The sequence below is a fragment of the Carlito syrichta genome, unplaced genomic scaffold, assembly GCF_000164805.1.
Source record: "Carlito syrichta isolate Samal-C Ts95f unplaced genomic scaffold, Tarsius_syrichta-2.0.1 Scaffold314373, whole genome shotgun sequence".
NCBI lineage: Eukaryota > Metazoa > Chordata > Mammalia > Primates > Tarsiidae > Carlito > Carlito syrichta.
Window position 1 is genome coordinate 651,288 of NW_007258469.1, and position 23,421 is coordinate 674,708.

General features: G+C 39.1%; 1 protein-coding gene across 2 annotated transcripts in view; it reads left to right on the forward strand.

Annotated features, from left to right (window-relative positions):
- LOC103274095 (protein ZNF365) overlaps window positions 1–18,409 on the forward strand; it is a 26,776-nt gene extending 8,367 nt beyond the window's left edge. Inside the window, exons 2-5 of one of the 2 annotated variants that reach the window (XM_008071564.2) lie at window positions 6,419–6,599; window positions 14,514–14,551; window positions 15,237–15,502; window positions 16,747–16,830. In XM_008071564.2, coding sequence (XP_008069755.1) covers window positions 6,419–6,599; window positions 14,514–14,551; window positions 15,237–15,498 — 481 coding nt within the window. In that variant the 3' untranslated portion in view covers window positions 15,499–15,502; window positions 16,747–16,830. Of the gene's footprint in view, window positions 1–6,418; window positions 6,600–14,513; window positions 14,552–15,236 lie in introns of both variants that reach the window. The other variant, XM_008071563.2, reaches the window with a different exon arrangement.
- Window positions 18,410–23,421: the final 5,012 nt, after the last annotated feature.

Below are 23,421 nucleotides of genomic sequence, written 5' to 3' on the forward strand. Positions count from 1 at the left end.
CCCTCCCTTCCTTCCTCTTTCTTCCTCTCTCTATCTTTCTCTTTCTCTCCCTCTCTCCCTCTCCCCCCTCCCTTCCTCTGCCTCTTCCACCTCCCCCCTCTTTTTGCTTTAAAACTTCTTTGTTTTTATTTAATTTATTCATTTACTATAGCGTTATGGGGTACAAATGAGGATTAACTACATAAATAGGCTGCATGCAGGTGAAGTTTGGGCTTCTAATTGCCTCTCACTCTCCCAGTAGTGGACTAGATATCTTTTGTGTTGTCACATGCCCCTCACCCTCCTCCCTCCCTCCCTCTAGCAGTGCCCAGTGACTGCCAATCCCACTCAAGTGCTAATGTGACTAGTGTTCAGGGCTCATTTATGAGTGAGAACATGCGGTATTCAATTATTTTTTCTGTGATAGTTCACTAAGTATGATGGTCTCCAACTCTATCCAAGTTGTTGTGCAGTCCATGATTTTGTTCTTTATGGCTGCGTAATACTCCATCATGTATATGTACCACGTTTTCTTTATCCAGTCTACTTTCGATGGGCAGCAGGGTTGGTTCTATGTTTTTGCTATTATGAATAGTGTGGCAATAAACATGTGTGTGCAGGTTTCTTTTTGGTAGAGTGATTTATGTTTCTCTGAGTATAGTCCCAGGAGAAGGATTTCTGGGTCATATGGAAGATCAATTTTTAGTTCTTTTAGAAATCACCACACTGTTTTCCATAGAGGTTGAACTAGCTTGCATTCCTTCCTACAGTGTAGAAGCATTCCCTTTTCTCCACAACTGCACCAGTACTTCTTGTTTTTTGACTTATTAATGATAGCCATTCTTGCCAATTAAGTGGTATCTCATTGTTTTAATTTGCATTTCTCTGATGATTAGTGAGAAGTTTTCATTTGTCTGATGACAGCTTATATGTCATCTTTGGAGAAGTGTCTGTTCATGTCCTTTGCCCACTTCTTTTTTTTTTTTTGAGTTGGAGTCTCACTCCTTTGCCCAGGCTAGAGTGCAGTAGCACACTCACGGCCATCCCAGCATCCACCTGCTGGGCTCAGGTGATCCTTCTGCCTCAGCCTTCCAAGTAGCCAGAACTACAGGTGTGCACTACCATGCCTGGCTAATTTTTTGATTTATTGTAGAGATGAGGTCTTGTCCAGGCTGGTCTTGAACATGTAGGCTCAGGCAATCCCCTCATCTTGGTCTCCCAAAGTGGTGGGATTACAGGCTTGAGCCTCTGTGCCCACTTTTTAATGGGGTTGTTTTTTTTCTTTCACTTTGAGTTCCTTGGAGATTGATCCTGGATGTTAGGCTTTTGTCAGATGTATAATTTGCCCAATTCTTTCTCATTCTGTGGGTTGTCTCTTTACTCTCTTGATGAAGTCCCACTTGTCTGTCTTAGCTTTTATGGCATTCACTTTTGGGGACTTGTCCAAGAACTTGTTGTCTACTCCAATGTACATAAGAGTGTTTTCAACATTTTCTTCTAGGATTCTTATAGTTTGAGATTTTACATTTAGGTATTTGATCCACTTTTAGTTAATTTTTGTATATGGTGATAGGTAGGGATCCAGTTTCATCCATGTGGTTAGCCAATTTTCCCAGTACTATTTGCTAAATATGGTCTCCTTCCCCCGATGATTGTTATTGGTAGATTTGTTAAAGGTGAGTTGATTGAGAGATTGTGTTTTTACTTCTCGAATCTCTGTCCTGTTTCATTGGTCTGTGTGCTATTTCTGTACCAATACCATGCTGTCTTGGTTACTATAGTCTCATAATAAAGTTTAAAGCCTGTAAGTGTGATAGATAACTCCTGCTGTGTTCCTTTTGCTGAGGATTGTTTTGGCTATTTGTGTTCTTATGTTTGTTTGTTTCCATATGAATTTCTGTATTGTCATTTTCAGGTCTGTGAACAATGATGTTGGTAATTTGATGGGCATTGCATGAATCTGTAGATTGCATTGGGTAGGATAGACATCTTGACAATATTGATTCTTCCAATCCATAAGCATGGATGTTTTTCTTTTTATTTGTGTCATCCTTGATTTCTTTGAGTAGCGTTTTGTAGTTCTCATTGTAAAAGTCTTTCACTTCTCTGGTTAGGCGGATGCCAAGGTATTTCATTTTTTTGTGTGGCTATTATGAATTAGATTGTGTTTTTTATTTGGTTTTTCTACCTGCTTGTTGCTGGTGAATAGAAATGCAACTGGTCTTTTGCACGTTGATTTTTGTAACCTGAGTCTTTATTAAAGTCATTTATCAGTATAAGGAGGCTTTTGGCAGACTCCCTAGAGTTTTCTAGGCATAGAATCATATTATCTGCAAAGAGAGGTAGCTTAGCTTCCTCTTTTCCTATTTGGATACCCCAATTTCCTTCTCTTCCCTGATTGCTCTGACTAGGACTTCCAGCACTATGTTGAATAGGAGAGATAAGACAATTTGTAGTTTCTTAAAGATTAATTGCAACATGGGATCTGAAACCATATTAATGGATATTTTGTTCTATGTTGAGATCCATTGGTCGGTCCTGCACTTTGAATAGATATTTTGCTGTTTGGAGAATAATTGCTATAAAGGTTATACATGCAATGTGGTTAAATGCCTGTCTTTTTCATTCAGAAAAATCCCAAGATACCTTGGGAAAATAAAAGGTGGTTCTGCATATTCATCCAGACTGAACAAGATGTGAATGAAAGGCGAGTCTGAGATGTACACACATGCTTTCCCACAGTCACTCAATTTTGATGCTTTTTTCATCGAACAAAGATATTCTACACAATCTCAGAATGTGAACCTTTCCAGTTCTTGTCTTATGTTTAACTTCCCTTTTAAAACAAAATCATACTATACCATCAGGCTTGTTTTAGCTGTCTTTTTTTTTTCCTACTTGACTTGATACGTCCACAAACTGAAATTAGGTTAGCTTCAGTGCCAGATTGATTGAAAAATATAGAGGGTATTAATGTCTCAGCTTCAGGGCACAAGATAATTGGCTGAGGGAAGTTAGAAAAAGAAAAAAAAGTTCTCTTCTACAACATGGCATAATACTCTAGGATCAGCTAGGAGCATTAATATCAATTTTTAAAATTTTTATATGGAACCAGTAGCAACACATTTTATGATTTAAAAATACAGCCACAGTCATAAGCACTGTTAGTAAGATTTGTCCTCTTACTTTTGTGATATTACTCTCGTGGAATTAAGCCGTCAAATGTTGCTGCCTTCTCATATACTAGACTGTAAGGCATGAGAGTCCTGGACTAGTAAAAATACAAAGAGAAAAGTGACTGGAGAATATATATCAGGTACTGATAGTAGTACCTTTGGATGGTATGATTTGGTCATTTTGTTTGTTTGTTTGTTTCTTCCTTGTCCTTGTAAACATTAATTACAACAAATATTTATTAAATATTTTATATGTGTCAAGCATTGTGTTGAGTGCTAAAACAGGCTTAGCACAGAGAACAGAAACGGGCTTAGAACAGAGAACAGAAAGCTGATCCAGGCCTTGCCCAAGTGGATCCCTTGCCCAATAGGTCTCTTTTTATGAATTTGAAATATTCATAATGAATGTGAAATATTTCTATAATAAGACAACTATAGGAAATACTATTAATTAAAATGAACTGGAAAAAAGTGATTGAAACTTCTGGTTTTGTTTTTGGTCGTTTTCTCTGAAAGTATAAGGTGGTGACGGTTTCATAATTCAATTATCCTAAATATCACCCTGGAAACATTTATGATCGACTTGATGCAGGATGACTTGAAGCCTTAATGTCGGAAAGAAGTAGTAGTATCCGTTTTCCAGGGGTGAGTTTCCAGTGGTGCTTTTGAGCTATGGTAATACTCCATCCCGAAAGCCTAAACCATAACCAAGAGCCACGAGAGGACTGGGGGTAATACCATGCACAGACTCTCCACCTCTTTGCTGCTAGTTAAGGTTTGTGGCTTATCTAGGAGGCAGACCAAGTTAATGATGGTAGAGCTTAAAATCTGGCTTGTGTTCATGGCCTAGATAACTAGGATCATGTCCTCTTTTGAGGGCTCATACAGAAACATCTGGAAGTAAACTTGAAACTCGATGAGGAAGGAAAACTTTTCCAAAATGACTCTTATTTCTCTTGTGTGGATATTTCTCAGCTACTGAAAGATAATGGAATAATTAGGGGATTATGTTTTATGTTTGATCCAGATTGGAAACTAGAGAAAAAGGGGACTGGACTGGTATCATTATCATTTCTTTGAGTGAATCATTAGAGCCAGCCTGTTTTCTGTTTTTATAAATATATCATTCCCAAGGTTTGCAGAGATATGTGACTCTATAGGAAGTATCAGAAGAGCTTCAGCATGGCCTAGTGTGATGTAATATATTTGTGAGAGAAAAGTCATGACTAATTGTAAAAATGGCACACTGACCATAAGTACAGAATAAAGGAACTGGAAACCAGTAGCAGCCATTTTGCAAAGATCTTATATAAAACTGTGATTTCCTGAACCAGACTTCCCTGAAGTTCTACTCTCAAGAAATTTTGGAGCATAGTGGAAAATAAAGTTCAAGTGGAGTTTGAGAAGGTGCAAAGAAGGCAATGAATTTAATTGACTGTCTAGAATTAACAGAATGAGGTTAGACATACAAAATTTAGGGTTCATCAATCAAAACGGAAAGAAGCTGAAGGTATAGTGATGAAAGTCGGTAGAATCATGTGTAAATTGAATGTGGCAAGAACAATGAAAGGCCACTTCTTGAAGGTCTAGAGATTTTGGAGACACATAGAGGAAATGCTGTATCCAACAGGTAATAAAAACATAGAATTCATTAGCTCTAGTGGGGATGACAGAACATACAAAGGGGATGACTTAAAGGATATTCCTAACTTCTTATGTGAAGACAATAAGGCGAAGAGAACTGTGATAATATACCGTGTTGGTAGTGCTGATTACCTGGTGCTTGGCCTGGGAAAGAGAATGTGGAAAGGGGTAAATTGAGAAGGGAAAGTAACATAGGAAAAGGAGAAAAACTGTGTGTATGTTTGTATGTGTATATATTTATCAATATTCATCAAGAGATGCTTGTGTATGTGTGTGTGTGTGTATTCATCCAAAGATGCTCATGAAGATGGCTACCAAAATAAACAGTGGTGGTCTCAGGATGATGGAGTTTCAGGTGATCTTTCTTTCTTTATATTTTTAATGTGCTGTTTGATTTTTTAAAATAAAGAACTTATGTTGTTTATAATTCAGAAAAAAAATGTTACTGATCCTTTCATTTAAAAAGGAAAATATAAAATGGCAATAAACTTATTATAAATGTTCTGAATTTGGGAATCTACAATGAATTATGTAGCTAGTGGAGGGCAGCTTGCCCCTTGCTTCTCTTATGTCAGGATGAGAATAGCTTTCCCAGTGGTCCTTGGGTTAACCTAAGGTGGCTGTTTGGACTGTTTTGCTCTTAGCTCAAAAACGTTGGACGAGATGCCTCATTTGATGCACATTCAGCATGGCCTCTTGCTTCTATACTTTCCCTCTCTGTAGACGTTTCTCCATCAACAGCCAGACTTTAAAAATCTAAATCACAACCGGGCTCGGTGGCTCAGCCTGTAATCCCACGCCTTGGGAGGCTGAGGTGAGTGAATAGCTTGAGCCCACGGGTTCGAGACCCACCTGGGCAACTTGGCGAGATCTCATCTCCACAATAAATCAAAAAATTAGCCGGGTGTGGTAGCGCGCACCTGTAGCTCCAGCTACTTGGAAGGCTGAGGTGGAAGGATCACCGGAGCCCAGCAGGTCGAGGCTGCAGTGGCCAGGAGCGGCCACTGTACTCCAGTCTGGGCGAAGAGTGAGACTCCGACTCAAAAACAAAAAAATCTAAATCAGAGCTTTTCTTAAAAGCAGTACATCCAATGGCTTCCCATCTCATTTATAATAAAATCTGGAATCCTAACAGTGATCTGTGAGGCCCTACCTGGCTCCCTCCCCTGTGCAGGCCCCCTTGCTGTACTTCCCACCCATCTATTTAGCCCTGGTTTGCCTGGTTTGCTCTTCCCAGATACCTGCATGGCTTATTCCTCAGGGCTTCCTCAGGTGAGAGTGGGCATCCTCAGGTCTCTTTTGAAATATTATCCCATCCAAAAAGTTGTCTTTGACTTTGCTTTCTAAAATATTATCCACCCCTTTCCTTCCTCTGTCCCATTGAACCCAGTATCAATTTTCTCAGCATTTATTACCACCTGACATATATTTACTTGTACATTTTGTAATGACTATCTCCCTTTACTAAAATGTAGTCTCTCAATATAATCACTAAGATGTGATTTTTATCTCTTTCATCATTGCCATAGCCGTACTGCCTGGGAATAACTGACGCATAGTAGGTGTCCACTAAATATGTGTGTTTCTCTATTTTGTGACCTGACATTTTTGCCTTGCAGAGAAGTTGTTACATTCAACCATTTCCTGGAAGCAGCAGCTGAGAAAGAGGTTCAAGGGAAAGCCCGGCTCCAGGACTTTATTGAGAATCTGTTGCAGCGGGTAGAACTGGCAGAGAAGCAGCTGGAGTACTATCAGAGACAGCAGGCCTCCGGCTTCAGTCGTGAGCTCAGCGGACACGTGGTGAGTCATGCCAGCCTAGCCTCCAAGTGGTGAGGTCCCTGTGTATGGGAATGGTGGGCCGAGGTGAGAGGAAGTGGGAGCTGGGTGACTTGCAGCAACTCTCGAAACATTCCTTGAAAGTACTGCCCGGCCCATGCCTATGCTGTGGAAGTGATACTTAGGGAGTCCAAGGCCCCCGGGAGTAAGCTAAATCCTGGGTTTTCAGTTCTTCACCCTACCATTCCATGCCAGGCTTAATTGATGGGAATCTTTTTTTACCTGTAAAATAGCAGAGTTTGCAGTATCCAAATAAATCATTCATTCCAGCCTTGGTATTCAGGCACATCAGAAGTTATCCTATTTTAGAGCTTTCCAAGAGAATCCTATGACATTGGCCCTTCTCGGTAAAGCCCCAAGCACATACAGTTTTTTGTTTTGTTTTTAATAAAGAAGGAAAACACTGTTCAACAATTAGGTTAAGGTTTAAATTATTCAGTTAGATTTTCAAAAAGCCAGAAAAATTTACAGATGAGAGTTCTGTAATTGATTTCTGCAGATAATTTTATATATAGTTTCAGTGGCTAAACAAACTCCCAGAGCCCAGATGAGATCTGTGAATATGGATGAAGATCCAGATTCTCATAAATGGCTTTATCAAGACTCCCTGGTCTCTTTGAAGGGCAGAGGAAGGTACAAATAGCCACGCTACAGGCAAAGTGGGTAGGTGGTTCTGTTTGCCCTCTCTGCAGTTTTCTTCATGGTATAAACAACAAAGCCAAAGAAAGATTTTTGATCCCCCCAAAGTAGTTTATTTATAACATTTTCATTATTTATTGAGCTTTATTTGTGCTTACCTTTTCCCCAGAATATTTAAAAATAATTCTTTTACTTCCACCCTAAATGGACTGTTATAAGGCAAAGAAAAATAGGAAACATTTTGCTGACCAAAAGATTAGCAAGGTTGCTACTGGTTGATAAAAAAAGTTTGCTCAAGGGTAAAAGGAAACATTATTAAATAGTATAGCTAGTTATCCAAAAGAAGGAATGAGATGAAAGCCAGGTGGATAAAAGAAGGAAGACAGAAGAGGGAGAGAGTAAGGAAGGATAGAAATGAAGACATCCTGCATATTACTTGCTGTAATAATGTACTCTTGGCCTTAGAGCAGCACAGTGATTCAAGTCCCAGAACTTTCCAGAACAAAAGTAGACTGGAAGAAAGAAAATTTGTTAGATCTGTGAAGTTTCCGTCACTATATTTAAAGCAGTCTTGTCCATATGACATACTTATTATTTTCCAAGTGGGTGTCTGTGGTCTTTATACATGCCTGATAGGGAACAGTCAACCATCCCCCACCCCCGCAAGATCCCCCCCCCACCCCGTCTCCTCCTTGGAAAATAGTGAGACTGTCCAGTCTTGGCTGTAGTGGGAGAGACACTATCTGAGCCCTTCCTTGCCTTCTTCTTCCATCCCGCCCTCTCTCAAGAGGGTTGTGCCATTAGGTCATGGAGTCCAGATGTGAGGTGAAGAGGCCCAGCTTCCAGATTATTCTCACACTTTTCCTGACTGGGCAAGGCAGTTTGACTTCCTGGGCCTATAATTCTCCTGTAAAATTGAAGTGCTGGATTTGATGCTTTCTAAGGTGTTTTGACCTTTACATTATATGATCATCTCCTGACTTTGATAGTTAGGAGTTGTTTTTTTTTTGTTGTTTTTTTGTTTTTTTTGAGTTGGAGTCTCACTCTGTCGCCCAGACTGGAGTGCAGTGGCTGCTCCCCGGCCACTGCAGCCTCTACCTGCTGGGCTCAGGCAAACCTTCCGCCTCAGCCTTCTGAGTAGCCGGAATTACAGGCACGCGCTACCACGCCTGGCTGTTTTTTTTATTTATTGTAGAGATGAGGTCTCGCCCAGTTGCCCAGGTGGGTCTCGAACCCGCGGGCTTAGGCAATCCATACTTAGGAATTCTAACATGAAAATGAATCATTGATATTTTCAGAATTTAGGCTTATAAGTCACTCAAAGGTAAGAAATATATGTCCTCCTATGCTAAGCCAAGAGGAATCTCAAAGAAAGAAAACAAGGGAAGGCAAGGAGGAATAAAAAACCCATTCATTCTCTCTTTTTAAATGTGTTTTTGCTCACCTCCTCTGCTCAGTTTATTTTTTCAGTTTGAAAGTTGAACACTAGTCAACTTGTTTAATCGTAACCATTATTTCTTTCACACCAAGTCATGTGGTTAAAGTTGGGTAGCATCTTGGTTCTTCTAGTCAGAAATGTACCTACAAAATTACATACCGTAATATCACTTAATGATGGGACATGTTCTGGAAAGCGCATTGTTCAGTGATTTCGTCGTTGTGCAAACATCAAAGTATGCTTACATGAACTTAGGTGGTATAGCCTGCTACACACCTAGGCTAGGTGGTAGAACTTATTGCTCCTTGGCATGTCACTGTCTTGACTGCAGTAGGCAATTGTTATAATGACAAGTGTACCTAAGCATACCTTAACATAAAAAAAAGTACAACAATGATACAGTATAAAAGATAAAAAATGGTACACCTGTATAGGGAACTTACCATGAATGGAGCTTGCAGAATTGGCAGTATCTCTGGGTGAGTCAGTGAGTGAGTGGTGAGTGAATGTGAAACCCAAAGACGTTAGTGTATACTACTGTAAATTTTTTAAACAACTGTACACTTAGGTAACACTAAATTTATTTTAAAAATTATTTCTTTGATGCTAAATTAACCTTAGTTTACTGTAACTTTTTAACTATATAGACTTTTAAATTTTTTAACTTTTTGACCAATTTGTAATAATACTTAGCTGAAATCACAAACATAGTACAGCAGTACAAAAATATTTTCTTTCTTTATATCCTTATCTATACACTTTCTGCAATTTTTTTTACTCTCAAAACTTTTTTTTGTAAAAACAAGACACAGATACATACATTAGTCTAGACCTACACAGGAGCGGGATCATCAATATCGCTGTCTTCCACCTACACAGCTTGTCCCACTGGAAGGTCTTCAGGCAGTAACACACATGGAGCTGTCATCTCCTGTGATAGTGATGCCTTCTTCTGGAACACCTCCTGAAGTATGTGCCTGAGGTTGTTTTATGCTTAACTCTTTTTAAGTAGAAGGAGTGCACTCTAAAATAACAATAAAATATAGTGTGATAAATACATAAACCAGTCTAGTCTATGTACTGTACATAATTGTATGTGCTAGACTTTTGTATGACTGGCATTGCAGTAGGTTTATTGGCACCAGCAACACCACACACATGTGAGTAATGCATTTTCTGTGACATTATGACAGCTCTATCATCACTAAATAACAGATTTTCAGCTCCATTATAATCTTGTATGGCCACCTTTGTATACGTGGTCTGCTGGTGGTGGGCTGCATGTTGTAATGCAGTGCATGACTGTACATATGTGTGTACACAACATACATGCACACATACAAAATGCACACGTACATACCAATATGGTGGGAAATTAATGAATATTTATGGTTGCAATTTCTATATTCCAAACATGCCATGATCTGCCTTCAACAGACTTGTTCTACCTAAGGATGAATCGACTAATTCAGGTACAATAAAGTGCAGTTAGATTATAGCACGGAATGAAAAAACAAAAGCCATGTTTGAGTGGGACATGACCAGGCTGTAGTGACTGTCTGATGGCTAGAGGGAGGATATGTTGCCCTGGGAAAACCGAGATTTAGGTTTGTGGTTTCTGAAAGGATTAGGTAGACGTTGTTTCCCCTCATTGCCATGTCTAGTATGCTAATTCTAATTTGGACCATAATGTGCCACATTATAAGATAGTCTGAAGACCCTGTAGGCAAGTTCTTCTTGTTAGTCTATTTTATTGTAATACAAGTTGAGTATCCCTTATTCAAAATGCTTAAGACCAATAATATTTTGAATTTCATATTTTGGAATATTTGCATTCTACTTTCTGGTTCAGCAGTCCTCATCTGAAAATCTGAAATCTGAATGCTCCAATGAGCATTTCTTTTGAGCATCATGTTGACCCTTAAAAAGTTTTGGATTTTGGAACATTTTGAATTTTTGGATCAGGAATACTGAAACTGTAGTAGTTGTTACTATGTGCGATTATTGTCATTTGTTTACTTGTTCACTGTGTCCCCCTCACTGAGAGCAGGGACCTCATATATCTTGCTCACAGCAGTTCTCTCAGCATCCAGCAAGTCCTGTACCCCAATAAACATGTATTAAATGAATTACTGATAGTCCTAATTTAGCAACCTGCAGGACATAAATGCACCGCTTAAAATAAGATTATCTAAGCTGTTTCATGACCTTCCATTTGAGCAATTCTGTGAAAGACTTTGACAGATGGGATAGTAGGTCACTTTGTGTCTAATTCAGCAGCACTTTTTTCAGAGCATAAAGATAAAATATCTGAGTAAGCATATTATATTTTTAGAAATCAGCCAGGTGAAAAAGAACATAAATGCTCAAGGGGACTGAGGGAATGATACAGATACCAAAACATTGTATCAGAAAAGGCATTAAATGTGAAGGGAAGGAAATTTTTCTATCGTTCAGAAGAATCTTAATGCTAGAAGTCACCTTAGAAAGAAGTAACTTACATATCAATCTAGGAATTTCACTGCTCTCTAGAGGTGATAACAAGAAAAATAGGAAAGAGGAGAGAAGCAGGGAACTGAGGTGGATATAAGAAGGGAGATGAAGAAAACTGGCACTACTGTGCAGTGCATCCTTAGTGGAGAGGGTGAGCGGGCTGGGGCTGGCAATCCTGACTGTTCTGGAGGAGGGAGCTCAGGTGTGCAAGCAGGAGGGGGGAGGGAATCCGTTAGAATGTTCTGCTCATCCTGTTGTGCACTGAGGCAAGAAACTATTCTGGGTGAGACTGCAGCTTTAGAAGTCCAGATTTCCGCTACATCTTCCCTGAGCGGGGCCAAAGATATTATTCCAAACTTTCTTTGTTAAAAAGCATCTGATTTATTCTTGGTATCTATAGCAACAGATATCCTAAGAGGCCAGATTTAGCACTTTGATATATCAAAGACATGGCTTGTCATTTTATAGGTGAATTTATGTCACAGGTCGAGCATCTTTATTTTTTTTTAAATTTAAATTCTATTTTAGATTTAGGGGGTATACGTGCATGTTTGTTACGTGGACATACGATGTACCGGTGGGGGATTGAACTTCAGGTGTCCCCATTTCCCAACTAGTGGGCATGGTACCCGCTAGGTAGCTTCTGAACCCTCACCCCCCTTTTAGTGTCCCAACTGTCTGTAATTTCCATCTTTGAGCATTCCTAACACATAAATTCAAAATTCTAAATGCGCCAAAATCCAAAACTTTTTGTATACTCCAGGCTCAAAGGAAACACTCGTTGGAGGATTTCAGATTTCTGAATTTGGGTTGCTGAACCAGTAAGTAGAATGCAAATATTCCAAAATCTGAAATCTGAAATACTACTGGGCCCAAGCATTTTGTACTCAGTTTGGTTTTCCGTATGAGGCTATTCATACTTTTCCAACCTGGAACCTTGTTCAGAGACATTCTTGATCCTCATCTTAACTTCTTCCTCTCCCAAAACAAAAAATAGACAGAGGAGTTGGACTAGGAGAAAATGGAGGTAGGTAGATGGGCTAAGTGGGAAGAAATTTTCTATCTGCCTGGGCCTCAGGGCCCAGGAGGAACAGTGGCCTCGTTGTGTTCATGGAGAGGAAAGCAGAGAAAATTCTGTGGTAACTGTGATAACAGGCCTCTCCTCCTCCCCAAACTTCATTTATAGGATCTTTGGAGAAATTCTAATCCAGTCATCGATTCCACTTAACTTATTGTGTACACACTTCTTTACTGTTACATACACAAACACAAACTTTCTAGGAAGGGAGGCAGTGCAGAGTGAAGGTTTGGTCAGGCTTGGAGTTGGCTAACTTGTGTTTGAAGCTCAGCCCTTTTACTGGTAACACATTGAGTCTTCAAGTCAGTTACTCAGTTACTCATCTTTGCTGCCTTGCTTTCCATATCTGTAAAATAGGAATGCTAGTGCTTACCAAAATAGCCCAAAATAGGATTAATTCTGCTTGTTATATGGTCAGTATAACCAGTGTGTGTAACATGTTTGTTACATGGACATACTATGTAGTCCCCAGACACATACAACTTATGGTGTCTACATATATGTGAGGTTCATGGCCCATCTTTGCCCATCTGTGTCATGCATTTCCCTCTCTGTAAGATACAGGAAATGCCTCTTGTTTCTTAAGGTCCCAACAGGGTCCATTAGTGACATTCATAGTTGTTAAGGTTGTAGTTCTTAAAACATTTTTGAAGTCAGGGACTCTTCTGGGCTCAGAATGCTCTCATTTGAGGAACACATTGATAATGGTGATCTAGATCTCACTATCTGGTGACTATCTGATAACAGTATTATTAGAGCATTAATAACACTATTGGCCTTTCTGTCAGGGAGGGAAGAATATACATGCACACACACTCTTTTTCTCAATTTTACATAAAATCCCAAAGGCATATGTAACAAACCATTAAACTGTTGTTTGCATACATGCATACAGTAAAGTGAACACATTTTGTTATGCCTCAATAATTTTTTAAAAGGGAGATGAAAAACTTAAAGAAAAGCCCTGTACTTTTTTTTTTTCAATCCTTTACACATTGACTAAAGTTTATTCAGGATGCCTAACTTAGAAGTCCTTATTGGTGGCGGTGGAGTGGGGAACAAGAAAGCAGAAATGCCGATGCCTTTGGAGTCTCTGGAAGCTGCCAGCCTGGCGTTTTCCTGAGCCATCTGTCCTCCCTTCTTTATATATTGCATAACTTCAGGAACCTCACGTCAGGATGGTGCCTTTTTCTGGTATAATTTACCAGTCTCAAGCCAAACTCAGCCAGCACAAAGAGGGTCAAAATATTGCTGACTTTTGATTGTGTCAAAAGACAGAAGGTAAGAATCCCATCTTACCTCTTTGGGGACATGTGCCTCAGAATTTTTTTAAGGAGCCTTCTTTATGGTTTTCTGTAGCCAGAAGAAGGGAGTGGGCAGGGAAGTGACCCTGTTATTCTGAGCTTGAATTTTTCGGATTATTTTAGTATAGCAGAGACATGTATCATGGCCACATTGGCCCAAACACCACGGTGACCCTTTTTCCACATTTTGTTTGCCTTTTTGTTCTCTTCTTCTGTTGGTTTGCCCACTGATGTGACACAACTTCCAGTGAAAGCAACATGAGGGAGATCAGGATCTGAAGGCTGAGAATACACAGGGTTGCCTATAAACTAGATAGTGACATCTGGGTCACAGAATGATAATTATCAATTTATCCTGCAAATGAGAGCATTCTAAGCCCACCCCTAAAAATGCATGCAGATATTTCATTGCATGAGTTATGAAGAGGAAAAAGTAATTTCAATGATGGATGGCTTTGGGGACAGTTGTGGGGTTGATCTTCACATGCTCTCATTTTGGAAACATTGTGTTTTAGGCAATAAGCCTTATGTGCCAATTTTCCCCTTAGTTGAGACAGTGTGACCAGAAGATTAGCTGCAAATACAGACAGAATCAGTCAAGAAATAGTGCCAGATCATCCCAACATTTTTAATGTTTCTTCAAATGTTGCTCTACTGGAGGGGCTGTTTTGACTTTTTGAAAGTTTTGAGATCTACTGACATAGACTTCCAGGAAATCTCAGAACAGTAGCCCACAGAGGCTCCCTGAGAAGTCAGAGGCTGAGCAGAAGACGTCCTTGTTCACTGAGGTGATGGGGGTAATGCGACGATAACAGTTACTGATTCTTTAATGTATATTCAGTTTCTTAAAAATACAAGAAAGATTTTTAAAACCAAATTAAACTTTCAAGAGAAGTAATGTTTTTTTCTTATGTGTTTTCCTTCAGCTTACAGATATCTCCTCAAATAGGAAACCCAAATGCCTGTATGTAAATCTTTTTATACTTGGGTCATTTGATAATGTTTGTATTGTGTGTTTTCCCATTGTATTTTGTGTGATATCTATACTATAAATGGATTTTAGAGGCTTAGGTTTACCTGCTTATGTATCAAACTTTGTAAAATGTTGATGTGACTTTCAAATATGCCGTAGACTATTAGTGTATAGCACTAGAGTAATATTTCATAGTATAACTTTCTCTTATTCAAGTATAGAGTGGTTATAATAGCTCTGTAGTACTACTAATATAGTATTACATTATATATGTAAGTTTATACTGTGAATCATATACTTTATATTATCTATTCAGTAGATTTGTCTGAGTCCCCTAGTAGGCACTTAAAGAGTCAAGTGATATGGGTCCAATCCCATCTTCTCCATAGATCAATTGTATGTATTATTTTGGGTAGTCTTGACATTTTCTGTGCCTCAATTTTATCATTGGTAAATAGTAATATCTTCCTGGGCACTTGTATCATGTGATCATTTCATGGATACCAGGGGAATTTTTGGAGGAAAAATACTATTATATATGATTTATCTTAGTGATAACATTATCACTGCGATAGAATGCAGGAGTGATTGTGCTATGAATAGTTATTTTTCTTTTAAGGTTTCAAATAAATCTGTCTTTCTGCTCATCTCTCCATCCCCACCCAACTATCCGTAGAAGCCGAGGGCACCCACATTCGGTGTATAACAACCCTGATCTCAAGACCCATTTCCACCCAAAGACAAGGAACTACCTGAAAAAGGCCAAGGATGACAGAGCCAACATGCAGCCTGCCAAGTCCATTCATGACCAGGCCGAGTCCTCAAGAGACCTCTGCAGACCACCGAAGAAAGGAGAGCTCCTGGGCTTTAGCCGAAAAGGCAATATCAGGCCCAAAATGGCTAAAAAAAAACCGACAGCCATAGTGAACATCATCTAAAAGGGTGGGTAGCTCTGGACCATCATTGCTGAGCTTTGGAGAATGTTGTTTCAGGGGCCAGCAGTGATGTTCTCCTAGACACATCCCACAGTGAAACACATTGAAAAAACAAGGGGCATAACATGCACGAGCAACTTGATTAACCAGAACTTGACCAATGGGAGTCTCAGTAAGCTGGAATTTTAGTCTAACCCCTTTTTAGAAGCTTACAAATTACAGAAAGAGTTTTTAAAAATAATAATAAAAGCAACCTTAAGAGAAAGTTCCAACTTCTGAAATAACTGGCCCAGTCTCCAACAATCTTGGCATCTGGATTTCCATGCAGTGGTTACAATTCTCAGGCCCAAGGCCACACAAGATGTCAGGCATTGGGAGAAAATTTGTGCCCATTTCTCTCCAAATTGTGAGATAAGAGATGGGAGGGTAAAGTTCTGTTAATAGCAGTGAAATAAAAATATTTGTGTGTGTTTATAACCTTCCCCTCAGTTAACTTGAAAGCCTCCAAAGTAAGGATTCCTGTTCCCTCGAGTATTCTGGTAAATCAAGATTTCACTCGATGGGTTGCTTAAGGGACTTGTTCAGTCAGACTTTGGTTCTCATTTTGATGGATGGTTTTTCATTTTGTTTGATGGAGACTTTTTTGGTGCCCCAGATGCATGTTTATCTAGATTTTGGTACACCTCTGCCATCTTCTTTGGCTGAGTATTTTACATCCTCGGACCACATCACCAGCCTCTACCTTAATACCTGCTTCAGTAGCTGTGGTTGGGGAGAACGGTGAAACCCTTATGAACAGCATCTCTCAGCTGTGTCTGGGTGCTTGGAATGCCAGCGCATTGCACACTGGGGGCATCCAGCACTGCCAGTGTTGCTCAGCCCTCTCCTAAGACCTGCTTCCCTGGCAGTGTCAGCAGCTCTTTCCCTGTTAGCTGTGGGCATGACTTTCTCTCTACTGGCTTAACTTTCCACTTAGCAGCTCACTTCGCCTCCAGCTGCTTCTGTGCCCTTTTATGATAAAATATATGATCTTACCTTTCAACCAAGTATCTGGAGTGTTCACTATATTTCGCCTTCTAAAGTAATTTCTGAAATAAACAATGCATGTAGGAGCCAGAATCTGATACTAACCTCCCCTCCCTCTCTCTCTAAAATGGCTTTTGTTTCCACAAATAGCTCTCTATTAAGAACTTTCTGCTTTACGATTTTCTTCAAGATTGAATTTCTGTTATTTTTTTTCCTTAAATTTAGCAATATCATCAGGTCTCATGCAGAGTTTACAAGTGCTGACCTCCTCCTGGAAACAAGAATAATTTTGTCCACAAATATATGCATATATATATATAAATACATACAAGATATATATGTTAAGTATATTAATAATTTATTTTTAAATACTCATGGAGAAAGTGTGTGTTTGTGGTGGGTGGTTTTTAAACAATATATGTTTGTTCATGTAAATGGAATTATCTTATTTTAAAAATTAAAATTGTAACCTAATTAACATTAGTAGAAATATGATTGTTCTAATAAGCATCAGATTAGCAGTGTGTTAAAAATAGGTGATAAAACAGTTACTTAAAATGCCAGTCAATTGAAAAGTATAACTTATGCAGATGTTTTGAGCCTATCATAGTGAAAATGTTGATTTCTGAACTTCACTTTGACTTTTGTCTTATGGGGGTGAACCATTCATGTGATGTATAGGCAGCTATCAAGTGGGGAAAGAACACAGCTGTGAATACTAACTTTGTAAAAATTGTAACATTCTATTATTATTCATTTGGAGAATTAACCTTCTCCAAAGTTATTTATTATTGATGCTTATACCATGATTGCACTTTAGCCTTTTACATACTAAAAACATGACTTGTTAGTTGTTTTGCATGCTCTTCGCCTGTAACGTGTGTGCGATGACAACAACTTGTTTTTAAAGGTGGTATAGCCAGAATTTATTTTTTCTGTTTTATTTGAAGTAACTGACATTTGGGGTTTTCATTTAACATATCTGGAGGGCATGACTGCTCTCTCTGACAGTGGCACCCAGTGATCTTCAGGAAACACCACAATGTTATACTATAGCAACATTACATACAACAAGTTATTTTGAGATTTATTTATTATATTAAAAACTTTTTTTAAGTTTCCACTAAGTTTCGACCCCTACATAAGGAAATGTGTTTTGTATGTTGTGCTTCCTTAGAGACATAAATGTATTTACTTTCAAAATATAGGAGCTGGCTCACTCAGAAGGATACTCCACTTATACATCATGGCCCTAACTGTATGCCATGTCCCATTTATGTCTTATTTTTAAATATTTTCTTTGTTCACATGGGCAGTCAACCTTAGAGTTAAGGCAGTTGATTTTTTGGAGAAATCACCAAAGTTTATGGGAAAACACGTTCAAGGTTAAACTGGAGAACAGATCGAACTTTGTACTTTTTTTGTGGGGAAGAAATTTTCATTTGCACTGATTTTTTTTCCCCCAAAACTGGTTATAGATTCTTATCAGCAAAGTTTAGACCACTTAGACACTGTTTTCCAGTATTCTGCAGGGTCAGTCAGTTGTACAGAAGTTGGAATATTCTGTTCCCAGAATTTAAAAAGTTTTTAGATTATGAAGTATTATAATAAAGTTATATTTCTGACTAATGTGTTGGTATGTTTTGTCTAGTTGAAGTGTTTTGGGAGAGACAAGTATGTTGGTCCATTAGCAGCGAACAAAATGGTCCTTCATGAAGAAGCTGTTCATTGTATATATAATCACCATGATCTTGTACACCTATAAACTTCCTTGAGAACTTAGCTTGATCATTTTTGTTCATCATAATGCATATTTCTTAAAGTTCTTTTTACATATGTTCATACTGAGACATCCTCATTAAAAGCACATTTGGCACTTGTTCCCATCTTCCTCCACAACTATGAGTAATTTCTCTACACTGTATTTTTAAACTTGTCAACTCTTAGCAAATTTATAAACAGATTTCACAGTATATATCCCAGCCTATATATGCTATGGCTCTGAGACATTGCAAAGCCTAGAGAGTGATCAGAATAGATAACAGAAATATATCACTGATAGAATTACTCAGCCATTGATCTTTTAAGAACCATATAATCAGGAAAATTTAAGGGAATCTATTTGTTTAGGAGTTGTGAGAGTTTCTGGGGAGATGACCTTAGTCTGCTCTAGAGTTGATCCTTGAACAGTGTGAGGGTTAAGAATCCCGACTCTCTGCAAAGTTGAAAAATCCATAAATAACTTTTGACTCCCCAAAAACTTAACTGCTGTTAGCTTACTGTTGACCAGAAGCCTTACTGTTGATAACATAGTCTATTAACACATGTTTTGTATGTTGCATATATATTATGTATCGTATTTTTACAATAAAGTAAGCTGGATAAAAGAATGTTATTAAGAAAATCATAAGGGAGGAAAAATAGATTTCCTATTTGTTAAGTGGAAGTGGAACATCATAAAGGTCTTCATCCTCATTATCTTCATGTTTGGAAGGCTGAGGAGAAGGAGAAGGGGTTGGTCTTGCTGTCACAGGGTGACAGGTGTAAGAAATTCTCATGGAAATGGGCCAGCGCAGTTCAGATCCCTGTAGTTCAAGGGTCAACTGTACTTATGTTAAAGTTAGTGGGTTCACCAGGTTGTAGTGTTTTTGAGAAATAGCTGTGACATTCTCGATGACCTTTGGTTGTTAGAAAACACAAATCCCAGTATCTTGAGTCTGCTTAATCTGGGTCCTTGAAAAATGAATTCTGGGGATGACATGCCTGCATGATCCCCAACACAAGCTCCAGAGAAATTTCAGATATTTAAATGGTGGTGGGGTTTAAAAATTAGATTCCTTTTTGTGGAATTAAGGTAGTCAATTTCTTTTCTTTATTTTATTTGTTTATTTGTCTATCCATATTCTCAATCAGTAAAGTGAACATATCTGAAATTTTTATTTAAGAAAGGGATATTCAACCTGGACCCCATGACAAATTTGCTCTGGACTTGCAGTCATTATTCCAGGACAGAAAAGAGAGACTTTTAAGTAAAGATTTTCACATATAGGTAGGCTGGGTTCTTCTACTCACCCTGTAATGGAGACAATGACATATTTTGCATCTGTGGAGGTGGGATGGTAAATAAGGACTTTGGTACCCACGTGCTGTGAGAAGAGGAGTCGTAATTGCTTTCCTTGAGCATCTGAAGTGTTATCACACAGAAAAATACTTTTACTGTGTGGCTGCAAAAGACATTACCAAAATCAGTGAAAGAAAGTTCCAAAGAAGCATATGTCAAATCATTGAATGGAAAATTTCTAAGTACAACACAGAATAGGTCACCTTGTTAAAAAGTGAGTTCCCTATCTCTGAGCTACTCCTTATATTAGATGAGATTCTACACTGGGTAGGACTGGATTTATCTATGAACACTTGTGCCCTGGGATGCTATCGTTCTATGTACTGACAATGCATTAATGTAAATGTTGCCCACATAAAACTTAGCTTTGACATGGCAAATTGATTTTGGAGATTTTGTTTTACTGACTGGGACATTGTAATATTTTCTGCAGCATGTATCCACATTTATACTTAGAGAATCTTTTTGAGGCAGGTGGGGCTGAGGATATATAATTTTCTTCTCTTAGCAGATGGAGAAACAGCAGCTGGGGAAATGGGAGATGTGCATCTGATAGTGTTCCCTCAGCACGATATGCTTCTTGGAATCGAAGCATCTCACTTCACTGAATATGGTTTCAGTGTTTAAAGAGAAGGTACATTTTTTGTTACAACACGGCTCCTGAACACAAGCCAGCCACTTCTTCTGGTGTTCAGTTGAATCAACAGCAATCCGGTCCAGCACTGGGAGAGAAGTTGGCAGTGTTGGACTCGATGAGAGAGGATGTGTGACATGTCAGGCTCCGATATTGTGCCTTCCTTGGGCATTTTCCAGGTTGTTTTCATTATACTTCAACTTTTGCCTTCCTTATAAATATACTTAAGGTGACTTCATTATATTTTACAATGAAGGTAGGGCTTATGGTGATTTGAAAGAGTTTCCAGGGCAGGGCCCAGAAGCTCCACAACAGAGCTAGAGTAAGAACCAGAATATTGCCCTTCTGTGGCCAGATGCGGTTGCTCATGCCTATAATCCTAGCACTTTGGGAGGCCAAGGTAAGAGGATTGTTTGAGGCCAGGAGTTTGAGACCAGCTAAGGTAACATAGCAAGACCTAGTCTCTACAAAATACAAAAAATTAAAAAAATAAGCCGGGCATGGTGGTATGTGCCTGTAGTACCAGCTACTTGGGAGGCTGAAGCTGAAGGATTGCTTGAGCCCAGGAGTTTGAGGCTGCAGTGAGCCATAACTGCACCACTGTACTCCAGTCTGGACAAAAAATAAACAAAACTTTGTCCTTCTGAATCTTGGCCAGTGTTCTTTCACAGTGTTCTGCCTCCTCATTGACAAAAGTCCAGAAAAATGGTCCTCGGTGTATATAGATGATTACACAAAGGTTATCAATGTGCTAAAATTCAGTTTAATATTTATTATTAATCACTGAACCTATTTTATACAGGACACTGTGGGGGATATAGATATTACCCCTCTGTAAGCTCTAGACCTCTATCACCCCTTATAATTGAGTCTCCCCAACTTTCCAGAGAATTTCAAGTCTCAGATTGAAGTCTGTTAGAGATTAGTGTGTACGTTTTGGGACACTTCACATTGGTCACTTCACATTCGTCTCTGTGGGGTACATCACAGAGAAACTAAAAACTGATTTCCTATCTCAGTCTCTGCTCTTTTCCATTCCTAATTCTTTGTTCAGGGAGATTCTTCTATTCTCAAAACTATACCACTTATTTTTACCTTTCTTTAAGTGTGCCTATAACTTGACATCAACGCTAACCCTTCTCACTCAGTCCTAAACACAGAAGCTGGTGGAGGAAACCAACATTCTTAGAAAGTAAGGGATACCCTAGCGTGAACACAAAAGGTTCTTAGACTGGGATAAGGGCAAGTGAGTGGGCACAGGTAGTTACTGGGACAAAGATCACGGCCCTTAACATGTTCTGCATGCCCTGGCTCCTGCCAGCCACCCCAGCCAGCACCACACTTCTGACTTTCTCCTCACCAGCCACTACCTTCCTTTCAGAGCATTGCAAACACCCTGCTCTCTCCCCACACTGCTTTCAAATGCTCCTCTTTCTTCTTCACCTGGTCAATTTCTGTTCAGCCTTCATATTTCAGGTCAAGTATCACTTCCCCAGGGCAGCCTCATAACTCTCAGAACACCATGTACTTTTTCCCTGTTGGACTGATCCCAGGGGCCCCTTGATAACAGGTAATGGTGTGATTACTCGACTCATATCTGTCTCCCCCACTATTCTGTCATTCCCATAAAAAGGGGCCAAGTCTGTCTTTTATTCCTAGCATGTCCCCAGTGCCAGATGCAGTGCCTGGTATAGAGTGAGTCATCATACTTTTGTGTAGTAGATGAGCATCAGTGGTCTCAGATACATTAAAAAGCAAAAATACAATGAGAACACGGATTTTCTTCCAGCTGGGGAGAATCAAAGATGAAATAGTGTTTGAAGAATGAGCAGGATTGGAGTTAGCAGAAGAGAGAAGAGTATTTTAGGCAGTCCGAGCATGGTCATGGAGGTAGAAAGCTCAAGACAAATGAGACTTGGAAAGTGACATAATTTTACCTTGTATGGTAAAATTATGTTGTTGGCCTGTCTAGAGTGCAGACTGCTCAGGTCTGCATCTGCCCTGTAGTGCTGTATCCTATTGTGAAAGAACTGTTTCTGACTGAGTGCCTCTAGTCACTAGCACCGGCCGCTGCTGTGTAGGCATTCAGCAGATCCAGTGAGATGACATCATTCCTAGACCCTGGGAGGGACTCAACTCACCAGTGAGGGACAAGTAGCTCTAGTTATAGGAAGAAAAGGACTACAAAGGTGTGAAACCAAGCAGATAATTGGAGCATTTTCCTTGTAAATGTCCTTCCAGCTAGGACTGTAGCACATGGACTAGCTGGTCACGCCTCTTATCGATAGGTATTTTGATACTTTTTTTTTAAAACTTGCACCCATGGTAGAATAGAGAACACATAGCATTATCCTTCTTCTGCATCCATGGTAAACATTGCTAATTGGCCAAAGTTATCTTTCTTGATGAACACAGACATTGCCCCAGAATCCCTCTTAACACAGTCATTACCAGCTATGGTAGGCAGAATCATATCCCTCCAAAACTTTAAATTTTAAAATTGTAAGATAAAAGATACAATTGTAAGATAATAAATATGTATTGTTTATGCCACTAGATTTTTGGTAATTTGTTATAGCATAGAAAGTTAATACACCAGCTAATCGGATATGACACACAAATCACAATCCATTTTCCATTCCTCAACAATGGTGCAGTTGAAAGAGTGCTGGCACCAGCATTCTGCTTTACAGCTTCTGTCCGCTGTGACTGTGATCCAGTTTCCTCATCTGGAAAATGGGCAGAATGATGTTTTACCTTGGCCATGGAGAAAGTGCATGGAACAACCATGAAGTCTTCCCTCATCCCTACCAGCTCCCCAACCAAGAACCTGAAAATGGAAAAACAAGGCTCTTCCCTGTGCACTAAAATAAGAAGCAAACTATAATAAACCAGAGCAGAAATTATAAAATTACACTCAGCAAACTGAATGGCAGATAACTGACTATAACCTGATTGAAAATATTAATCTGTCTAACAGATAGTAACATATCTAAAGAAAGATATCAGGCTCCACCACTTACTAGTTTTGTGATCTTGGACAACTTATTTAACCAATTAGAGCCTCATTTTCTTTCTCTAGAATCAGAATTAGGACGTTTTTACATTAGAGCTGGCACAGAGTCAGTACTTAATATATTTGTTT